The sequence below is a fragment of the Agrilus planipennis genome, unplaced genomic scaffold (genome assembly GCF_000699045.2).
Source record: "Agrilus planipennis isolate EAB-ADULT unplaced genomic scaffold, Apla_2.0 scaffold232, whole genome shotgun sequence".
NCBI classification, from domain to species: domain Eukaryota; kingdom Metazoa; phylum Arthropoda; class Insecta; order Coleoptera; family Buprestidae; genus Agrilus; species Agrilus planipennis.
The window spans coordinates 370,556-382,753 of NW_020438990.1; the positions used below are offsets into that span (position 1 = coordinate 370,556).

General features: G+C 37.4%; 1 protein-coding gene across 1 annotated transcript in view; it reads right to left on the reverse strand.

The window, feature by feature from the left end:
* Positions 1-12,198, reverse strand: part of LOC108741565 (paired box protein Pax-5) — a 249,993-nt gene that overhangs the window by 223,195 nt on the left and 14,600 nt on the right. Inside the window, exon 3 of the mRNA XM_025975677.1 lies at positions 7,248-7,296. Coding sequence (XP_025831462.1) covers positions 7,248-7,258 — 11 coding nt within the window. The 5' untranslated portion in view covers positions 7,259-7,296. The remainder of the gene's footprint in view (positions 1-7,247; positions 7,297-12,198) is intronic.

Here is a 12,198-nt window from a genome sequence, read left to right on the forward strand (position 1 = left end):
GAAACAAACAAGATAATCTAGCCACCAATTTTCATTCGTTTGTTTTGTGCACAGGCATGATTCCTTACACATTTAATGAATGATCTCCAGCTTACGATATTGTCTCGTACAAATTTAAGATAAAAAATTCTTTTAAAGAAGTACCCAATTAATCGTAAATGTAAAGAAAGTAACCATCAAGCGTGAGCTAATAGTCTCGCGCACTAAGGGTTACGTATGTAGGTACCATGAAAACCTAAAAATATATAGTACCATGTCCGAAAAGCAGACATTTAGGCCTGACTGTACCTTCACGTGGCTGATTGATGTTATTATACCATAAGTATAGTTGTAGTTTGTACAAGGATGGAAGTCATCGGCCGGGATGTTATAACGGGGGCCGTCGAGCGCGCCGAATATCGCACGGGTGGCTGCGCCGCAACTTATTCAGCGCAAGATTTACTATGGGCACGAGCCAACTTTAATTCACTTCGCTACTTATGTATATACGTGCATTATGTACCCATTTACATACACAAGTACCTAGTTAACTATCTACCAAACAACCTTTCTACAACAGGATCATTAAATCAGCAATACGAAGATAATTTACAAAAAGTATCAAGGATCATCAAATCAAATGCCAAAACAATGTCTATGTTATTATAAAATTGTATAATTGTAAGTGATTTCCAAAAGTTAGTTGGGTCATTTTCATAGAGACAGATCAATTAAATTCTTCATCTTATTTTCTACCAACAACTCTTAAATCTGAATCACAGATACGATATGTGGAAGATCGCTAAAAGATCTATTTTCATTTCATTCCCAACGGTTAAGCACTAATGCTAGTAAGCGGGGAATCCCACCGATCATCGCCGGGGAGGGCCCTCTTTGGCCACCTTTGGGGAATAGTGTGAATGGGGTGAGAAAGATAATACTGACGAAATGGAGACAGAACAGACTGTGAAAGATACCCTAATCTGCTGCCCCAGCATTTGCCTAAGTGATTCAAGGAAACCCCAGAAAAACTTGATACAACCCGGAATCGAACCAGTATCCTCTCGGATGCTAACCAATGGTCTAAACCTCTAGACCATGCCGCTCAGTAGAACATCGCTATGGGTTTCGAAAGATGAAGCCGATCTCCGAATAGCAGCTCTCACAAAATAAAAGTTATCGTATTATCTGTCGATAGACTTCGGGCTTCTTCTTCGTCTTAGGCTTCAGGTGTTAAGTTAATCAGATATAAAGCATAACACCAGATAGAAAGGTAATAAGAAAGAAAAGGAAAATACACAGATGATGGTGCTATCGCCAGCTTATTAACTGGATATGAAATAAATATTCGATCTTGTTCATGATCGGACACATTCGAATTACAAATTGGGAAGGTGGTGCTCGACCAAATAAAATTAAAATGTCTAAGAGAATACATTATATCGAGCATTTTTTAAAGCGTTACTTCAATTTCATTAACAGCATTTATGTCAATAACTTCTCCATGATGATAATTCATTCGATTATTGAAGATTATCTTCGCAATGTATCTTTTCGATAAAAAGTTTAGCATACAGTGTACCTGCTTATGTCGAAATTTATTTAAATACCCAAGTGAGTTGTTGCTGTATGTAAACGAATAGGAAAGAAATGAACGAATTTCTTCTGACATGTGTGGAAGCACTTGGATGATTCTGGCGTTAAGTTGGCGGGACTGTTGTAGTCGGGTAGGTCACGGTCGAGGGTAGTTCGGATCACCGACCATCCGAGTCAAACAAAAACAACAACAACTACTAAAGCAGCACCAGCAACAATAACGATTCGCGAAAACTAACTGTTTTTGTTGTAACCGCTGAAGGGCACCCGAGGGTGGTCGACTTTACAAGCAAGTGTAGAAGCGTTAATAAAATTAAAATATTTGTTTATAATCGCATTTTACACTCACTGGTGAAGAAACTGAGCGCAAATACCGACAAGATTTAAAAGACAGCAGTTTTCTTTTGACATTATGCTACAAAAACTGAGGCCGCAATTACTTATTATGCCTATTTTGGAACAATTTCTTCACTTGAGAAGATAATTAGAAGATACAAAATAAGCATAACGTTTTATGAGTATGTCTAAAATCCATATAAGTATTAAACAATTATGTGTGAGTTTGTGGCTCAATATGTACATAAATGTGCATTCTAAATTCCAGGAATATTCAGCCTTAAATAATTGCAAAGGACATTTGCGGGGCAGGCATAACATAAAACGTTCTCTCTCGTGGAGACACTAGTAGGTCATGCTTTCAACATACACACAAACGGCCGCGCCGCCCGCCCGCCCGTCTGTCCGCCTGCTAAAACAGCAATGTCCTAACCTAGAGAATAATACCGAGTTTTATTGTCCACGATCTCGCGATATATGCTAATTAAATTATTTCTACATAAACGAAAATCAACAAAAGATAATGTCCAACTACTACATTACTGACAATAATTACATGTAAATGATTATTGACTTGTACAACGGGCTAGGTAGGTACTTGTTCAAAATCTAGAACGCGAATAATTCACGCTCGTAACGATTAAGTTATTTTTCATGACGTGAAAAAGATTATCTTTGTATATAGCTGCATAAACGCACAAACACACGAGTTACCAATACAGATATACATACACATGTACATGGTGTCCAGTTATCTATCTGCCTCAACTCAACACCATTCGACAGATAATTAAAATTCGAATCGAAAAGTCCTTTGTCATTTTTCGATACGACTTATACTTTTTACACAATTTGAATTGGAAGATTAGGTCGTCCGACCAATCAGCGCGCCGAGTTAGTAGGCCGACGGTCGCACAGTATACTCACGTAGTGCTGTCGCCTAGGCCAAGAGAGTAAGATGTGCGGCGGATAGGCCAGTGAGTATGTTGTGCGGCCGCCGGCCTACTCACACCACGCGCTGATTGGTCCGACGATCTAATTTTCTAATTCAAATAGCATAAAAACTATATGTCGTATCAAAAAACGACAAAGGACTTTTCGACTTGAATTAACATTCCCCGTGGCACGGTCTAGGAACTACCCTCTTATAACATAACGTAACATTGCATAGTTACAATTACTCAAGCGGTAAATTTTGCAAAAGACTGTGTATTGTATATCGTTGATACGGTGAATGATTGGTGCGTTTGTCGGCGGACCTTCGCAGTTTTTCATTTGGCCTGTCGAGGACGACAATGCGATCGGAATTCTGTAACATGCGACGGCAGGTCGGGGGTCACTCGAAGATGTCACGCTCATCACGCGCGTCATATTATCGGCGACATGCCCAGTTCTTTATGTCATCGAATGGAAACATTGAGATTGTGGACAACAGCAAAAAAGAACCTTCATATTTATTTAAAGACGAACTATGCTTGCATCAGGAAAATAGAAAATCAAATAGAACTACGTGAAGGTCATTCATATATTTTTGATCATTTTGGATCCCCCCCTGCCACAGAATAAGATGATACAACCTTAAAGCTTATACGAAACATATTGAATTTTTCTGTAAGTATCAATTCGGTAATTTTACTCATTCTTCTGTTGAAATGTCTGTCCTTCCTACCAAAACAGATGTACCTACGCATCTAGTAGTTATTAACAAGTTGCTAAATAAGTTCACGAGATCTGTACAGATAAGTGTATCTTTATAGATGTGTGCATTGCTATGTCGGCATCACAGAGATGAACAGGACAGGTTTGTCATTCAGATCAGAACGTAGGTACGTTTTGCGATCCTTATCGTGAAGTCTTCTCGGTACAAGAGTCTAGATTCTGTGCAACAATTTTTATACGTTGATACGACCTATGCAAGTACCTACATAGTTTCTTAAAACGGACGTACTTTTTTAAAGTTCAAGGTATAAGGGAATACTCACAGTTAAGCTCATCACAATGTTATATTACTGAAGCCACTAATTCGAAGTATCTTATTGGCAAAACAAATAGACCTATGCAAAGAAAAAGGGGTGACAGGATGGAATATGAGCACTATTGGTAATCCATGATCGGAGAAGCACGAAACACCGGGACCCAGGGCTTCATAATTTAAACGCTTAAGAGTCAAAAGGACCCAACCCCAACATCAGAAGAGCAAGATTCAAATGATATAAGGAAACTAACAAAAAGTTCGCACTTGGGTCCTTCAGCGCTTTACTACACCACTGATAAGGGAGAAACTATTACATACCATTTTAAATCATAACTCAACCTTTTGGGTATTTCATTTCCATCTGCTACTAATGCAGGTAAGCGGGCCGTCAGTCCAGACTACGCCGGAGGGTAAGGCGGAAAACCCTCTTCAGACCTCCTTCTGGTTGTGGTGAGAAAGATGATACGGACGAAATGAAGACAGAAAGGAGTGAAAGGTCTGTCGAATATTACTATTGCCCCTGCCTAAGCGAACCAAGCAAAGCACAGGAAAAATTGGACCAGATCAGGCGGACCCGGAATCGAACTCGTGTCCTCCCGAGCGCTAAGCAACGGTCTAAACCTCTAGTCCACGCCACTCGGTATCTCTTTAAATTAAATTTGAACGAGTTTGTTCTTTTGTTGGCGAAAAAAAAGAAATGACAAAGCATCACGTTCGTGCAGGTTTGTATGCGTGCCGTAAATTAACCATGGTTTCCGTGCAGACAAGTAATGTCCCTATTTAACATAAAGAAAAACGGCCCTTCCTGAAGTAACGCGAGGCATGGCGCGACGTATATGTTTGAACCAGTACGGCGCAGTACAATACAGTACAGTACAGTACAGGGCAGGACAGCACAGGACAGGACAGGGGACTGACTATACGTACGTACATCGTCAGTTCCTGTGAGATGGAGACCGTCGCCATTGAGAGGAATCGCGCAGTGTGAAGCCGTTTCCGGTACTAGACAGGTGAACTTCCTCCCCCGTTACTAATCTCTACTGCTCCTGCCGCCGTTGTCCGTTGCATGCTTATTTTGCTGTCACTTACAAAAGGCACACCATTACACTTTCAAAAAATCACTCCACAACGTATTATATGTTCATATAACAACGCACACAAATACGTACAAGTACCTAACACACGAGAGAACAATGGGCCGCGTTATGACCATGGGACGGTGCTGTGTTGATCTTCTTTTTATTATGAATTATAACCGCACCGCACTGTCCACTACCTCCACGATATACCAGGGGGCTTCAAATAGTAGTGACGCCAACAAACCTAACCTCTCACTCGAGTTGTAATTCTAACCTAACCTAACCTAACCTAACCTGGCCTTGATACTTCCAAGCAGAATTAAAGCGGGACGATAAAATAAGAGAAATAGTCTCTGTAACTACAAGAAAAGATTATAAGAAAATAAGATTAGATAAACTAAGGCTATTGATAGCTTTTTAACTTAAAAAGCTAAATGACTGAGTGAAATGAGAAATTCTGCATAAAATCCTCAAGGATCCTTAGAAGGGATAAAAACGCAATGTTAAAGAAATATTATTCACAAGCCTAGCCTTTCAAATCATAAACTTAAATTCTAATTCTAACCTAACCTAATCTTCATATTTCGAGAGAGAATTAATAGCAAATAATGTTAGGGATAATTGGATATACTGGAAAAAAATAGATTTAGCAATAACTTCCTACGGTAAAAGTTGAAATTAAAATTAAATAAACCATGCTTTTGCGAAGACGCTGTATATAATTATTAACAATTGTTGAGAACACATACCGATATCTGAAATATCGAAAATGTACCCAATATTTTCACAAAAACTCTCTATATAGGTATTATAAATGGATGGAAAATGCATCTACTATTATTTTGTAAGAATAATCTTCTATCAAGTCAGAAACGACACACTGTGTATTTAGAAACGGAAATGGCTGTTCCATAAAAAGATATGAATGAGGAAAATTAAAATAATGGACAATTTTTTAATCGTATTCGGTTGGTCAGTGAGCGTAACGTCGTCCTGTGGCCGAAACAAACGACCCAACTTATGCATTATGTATCATTTGCATGACCGTTCGTATGGCCCGAGTGTTTTCATTTTTTAATTTCTCATCGCAATCAAATTTAAAATTTGTCTGTTCGGTTTGCACAAACGGGACTATAACTGCAGTAGGTAGTGGCTACTACACCGAATGGTTCCCTGTTGCATTATGCAACAGGCTACAAAAACCCTTTCCCATGAAAAATTACCACGTCAGGTTAATTACTTATTACATTCTACTGCAAATACTTTTCGTCGAATAATACAATAATTTTTGGGTACTGCATTAATGGCACTTAACTGACCCGAAAAAAAGGTAACATTTTATTTTATATAGATATTAAAAATTAAAATTATTGAAATACTTAGCGTTAATTTAATGTATTAGAACCAGTACTGGTGCGTAAAAGCAGGAGCTCAAGTTCGATTTCCGGCAAGGGAGTGACAACAGCAACAATTTGAGGTTATCTGTAGCGGGTAAAATTAATTCAAAAAATTAATTGACTAATACATTAAAATTATAAAAAAGCTCTCTATATTGATTGCAGCAACTATAAATGTTGTTTTTTCGTGTAAATTTTTCATATTGGGGCCATTTTGAGCCGTTTTCAAAAAACAAGTTTAACATTCCGAAAAAGCCGGAAGTTTTACCTAAAAGAAATCAAATCTAACCTCACTTATTAGAAAAATAACGAAAGGATAATCAGAAAACATCAAACCGCAGTGGTTTTGTTTTAATTTTAAGTAAGAACGAAACGCTAAGATGATGTTTGTCAAGATTTAAATTAGATATCGGGATTCTACTGTAACATAAGATCTATGTATCGCTAGGAACGCAGGGCAAAAATCACGCAAAGAATTACGGCGGGCAACGAGAAATCCCTTCACGCACGCACGCAAGGTACACCTTCTCGCGGTTCTTAATAGACATTCAGACAATTTATTTATTAGAAGCGCAGAGAGAGAGCGCTAAGGAATTTTTTTGCACAAAAAGGACATGTAATGCGAAGGTAGTCCGAACACGCTCGCTTGATTGTACATAAATAACACAGCCGTGATATGAATTAAGAATATTCTATCAAGATACAAACGGCGTTCAATTAGTTCTCAGGTTCCCGCATCGACAAAATAATGAATAGAATATACCGACATTATCCATATATACATACATATAATAAATGCCTATAAGTATCTCTGTGTTAATCCTATGTTTAAAAAAAGCGTTATTTCTCATATTAATATTGTTTTGTATTAATAAAATCACTCACCGTTTGCCCATGGTGTACTTCTCTGACACTACTTAATAGGAAACTGGATCTGAAAATAAATTTAAACAGAAAAATTTTCAGAAATTCTTAATTGTTAATTTAGTGTCAATGTTTTTGGTAAAATAATTCGATAGGAAATAAATATTTGTAGACTTAGCACTTTTTTTTAGAAATTACCACTCATTAAAACATAAGATATTTCTATAAATTGATAAAATAAATACGAAATGAAGATATTTCAAGTCGAAATATTAAATAAAAAACTCCCCTATTGACAATGACTTAATGCTGTTTTGTGAAACCACCCTCTGCGCCACTGCGTTTTATACATCAAAACGTTATTAAATGATTATGGAAGGAAGGTTTTGAATCAGATTAATCCTTTATTGTTCCACCTACGGTAATACGATTTTTGCGTTGATTCAGTTCTAGCTAAATAACAAATGAGCTTCGCATTTGCACGGTTAAGATTGAGCCGCCGATTGGAAATCTCGCATATGACAGGAATATCTGTCCCTGTCCTATCGCCTTTATAAATACCAACCATTCATAGTTGCATTCTGTCTATTTGTCACTTCTGAACGTGATCTAGATCTTCTTCTACTGATAACAAGCACTAAGCACTTTCGGACTACTAGATGCATCATAGATAAATTGGTACAAGTAATAATCTAACGACCTAATAAAAATTATATGACCGGTCTTCTTTTCCATAGAATACAATGGACACGTTAGTAGTACCTAACAAATGGCTAAAATTACTGCGGTCTCAAGTTTTTTAATTTTATCATTTTCCTATCAAATGTTATAATCACAAGTAAAACTCTCTTTTTTTTGCGGATCTTTTATAAACAAAATAATAAAAATAAAATGACATCGCAAACATCCACCTTCACTCCAGAGGCTTTAACTTAGCTTTTCGGATAAAGGATTTGATATATAAAAAGTTTAAGTTACCTCAAACTTCAAAGTTCTGTTGATTTTAACTTTGACCATTATGAATATACATATTGAATGCATTCATTGGTAATTCTATTCGAAAAAGAAAACTGGTCATTAATACCTAAAAGGTTGGAAATTTTATCGCCTCCAGTTACCAGCCTTTCATATCTTAGCTACATTGTGTTCACGCACTGCATTCTGCTTTAATCCTGCAATAATGAATCATACACACATACATTTCCAATTTAAGCTCAAATGGTGAAAGGCTAATTATTCGAAGACCATTTGATAAAATCTCTGTTTCTAGTTAACACAAAAAAAATAAAAAGAAAATGCGCTAAATCTATTGTGGTAAAAGTAAGATTGCAGTTAATTACCGATGGAAATGCGTACGTAAATGTTTCTTAAAGATCCGTAAATGTATTACATTTATACGAGTGCTATTTAATAATTCAGGAAAATAAAACAAATTTTGGCCCTATTTAAAATTTGGAAATTTTCTGTAACACTAGTGATAATGAAAGAAAAAAATTGGATTTCCAGTTTTAATATTTTCTGATTAACAATAATTAATAACAGGAATATTTCCCTGTATATCACAGAACTCTGATGATCTCAGCATTCCGTGACAGAAAGCATCAAAGTTCTGCTTCCTACAGTCGTTAGCAACCAACCAACTGGCCGAAGCATCGTCAGAAAATAATACGGAAGAACAAGTAAACGTTACTATAGCAATTACAATCTTTTTCTTTCTCGCACTTTTTCTATCCCATATGTCTAAACTGAAATGTGAGTATTAGGTGCATGATCACTTCCACACCAGCTCCGTCTAAAGATGAACATTTAACCACACGGCTACTGTTATCATATAGTAATAATCAAAACAGTTGAACGTCAGCGTCTATTGAACTCGAAGAGAACTAGAGCTATCTAACAAAATAAGGAATAGGGAACTCCAACGACCTCAGCTACAGATGTTAAAGTTTTAATTGTACGGATTCTAACATACAAATTTAACTCGTTCAGCTTTTGTATTTTAAGTACCCAAAAGAAAGGGAACAGTAACCGTTTTATGGATATTTTTAGCTAACATCAGAGTTTGAATAATGGAGACTGTACAGAAGGTGTTAGATGGGATACGTGATCTTCCACATAACCATGTGTGCAGGTATCAACTGGTGAATTTTTGGCTTGATCTCATTTTGTCAAATATTTTCTTGATATATTAATGACATTGTACACAATTGTACCGATGAATTCAGTTCTTCAGTCCAATTGTTCAATATTTTCATGTCATTACGTAAGTGAGATGACTTTTGCCTCCAAACTTCAGGTCTGTTCTTTGGCGTCCAATTAATTGAAGGAGGCATTGCTTTTCGATGGATTCGGTATCATTCGATGTAAGATATGATTAGATACCAATGGGCCCGGAAGTATTTTTTTAATGAAACTTGTTGTTGTTCCATGCAAGTTGTTCTGGAGTTCTATGTGTATTATTAGCTCGTGTTGTTGGTGTCGAGTGAACTGGCAAAAGATAACGAGGCGAGGGATCGACCATTAGCGGGCATTAGCATGTAATTCTGCCACATACCCATCAGATCTGAAGCTACATTCCGTACGTATCGAGGTCATCATTTGACCCAACGAAAGCGTCTCGCTGTTGGACGCGATGGGGGCTCGGCCCAACCGACCCTAAACTGTCCGTACGTCCATCGTCCAAGTCTCCTAACCTCACCTTCCGATCTACATGAAACACGCTATTAGCTAAGGTGGGATATGCCGCCCTTTTTTTACGGTCATCGCGACACGAACAACAAAACTCGTGCTAGATATCATTTCTACCGATTCCATCGTTCAACAAACACTTCGACAAAATTACTTCTAAATGTGAGCCATCGGGAATATGCCAGCTGGAGGCTGCTTCAAGCCCAACAAATAAACGGGAAGATAAAAAAGTCGAGGCATTTGTTATGAACGTATGCCTGAGGCGGTGATCGATACGACGGCACCATTCTACGTTTGATTAGCCAACAGCGGAGAGTCGCACATAAAGGAAGCTTTACAGAAGTAATCAGGAATATTCGATGACTATATGAATAGGTTTTTTTGGCATCCAAGCCAGCAGGGTGTCTATCTCAAAGTGTTAAAATACAACAAAATTCAACGGTGCAGCCACGCCATTCTCGTTCTCTTTATATTTATAGGCCAATAAATATTAAGAAATCTACTTTAATCGATATAGGTAGGTACCTGTAACTTTGTCTTAACATATCTGCATATACTTGTAGTAGAGTGTCTATCCAAGTAGGAATGGTAAATACACCATCATATGTTATTGTTATTATCGTGAAAGCCAAACATGATACTTACGTTGCGGTACCTAAGCCAGATGTTGTTGTGTTCAAGTACAATCATAAAACTGGTTTACGCATGCTCTAGAACTTTATCGTACAACCCATCATATTCAACAGCGCGTTTACAACACCCTGTAGAAATTATCTGTTGTTATAGTAACGACTACGTGTTAATGCATGTGCTTTACATCGTTTCTTTATATGATGGAAACCATGCGAAAACGCGTTGGTCGTACGAGGCATGATACCGAAGCCATTGGTTTAAACACATACCTATATCTCTGAACAAATCGACTCGAACTTGAAAGAAGATTGCAAAAACTTAAAGACATTATCCTTAGGAAATTACTTTCTTTAAATGTATTTTGGACAAACCATCAAGACTGAGTTGTAACTTTGGAATAGTACTTTAATTGTACTATAATGTTGTCTAAGTATTTCACTGGTTTGCAAGGGAAGATAAAGTAAAGAAAGAGCGAATATAAAGATAGGAGACGAAAAATTAGAATAAGTGGCTGATTTTCGGTATCTAGGGTACAGTGGGAAGGAGTAGTAGGGATATGAAGCTGAAGATATCGCAGGGTCGAGTCGCCTTCAAAAAAAGGAAGTCATTTCTATGCTCGCGAATGGTCAATTTAGAAATTCGAAAAAGTTAAGCAAAGGAAAAGAAAAGGTTAGAAGCGTTCTAAATATGGTGTTACAGGCGAATGATAAGGATACCGTGGATAGAGAAGGTTAGAAATGAAGAGGTATTAGAAAGAATAGCAGTTACATTGGTAGGACAACATCTCAAACATGAAGAACTAGTTAGAGATATATTGGAAGCAGAAACAAGAGTCAAGAGGGGAAAAGGTAGACCTAGAGAAGAAGACGACGTCGACTTACGCTGTGAACACATTCTGTTAATCTGGTTGCCTAACTTAAGGAGATTCGACGTGGTCAACGAGAATCTTTTCGTATGATCCCTGTATTCCGGTTAGTGTTGGTTCGTTCAGTTGCAACATGATACCAGACTGCACACATACCTCACGTCTCGTCTGTCTGTACGTCTGTGTATGTGTGCAACTAAGTAAGTATAATACATATTGTGGAGTAATGGTTATTGCGGACGCGATTAAATCCTGGATTAATATCAGCGATCTAGGCTCGTAAGTTGTGCGTTATATCGCAAAGCGGCACGCCACGCCGATCGGCCTGTTCGCCTAACTAATAATTATAAATAAAACTTGTCAGCCAATTTATGTTTATTATAATTTTCCGAACAGGAACACCAACTAATTACGACCGATTCCTTAATCTGACCCAATCGAAATTTTAGCGGTATATATCACTTAAACGTAACTTCAAAGCCACTCATCGTTAGCGTGACTTTTCTACACGAAAAACTCTTTTAAGATTATAATGTCATACAATGTGCCTTGCAATTTTAATTTTACACGAAATTTATGGTTTACATTGAACGATAAGGGTTTAAGGGTAAAATTTCTGCCAATGGTCTATTTCATATGTCAATTGACCAATGTTTTCATAACGAACATTATAAGGGCACGCTTGAGCTGTTGGCGCAGACGCAGCAATGCATCTAACCTAGCAAATTTGACAGTTACATATCGCAATTCTAAAAACATTGGTTTCTCTTACTCTCTCCACTACAA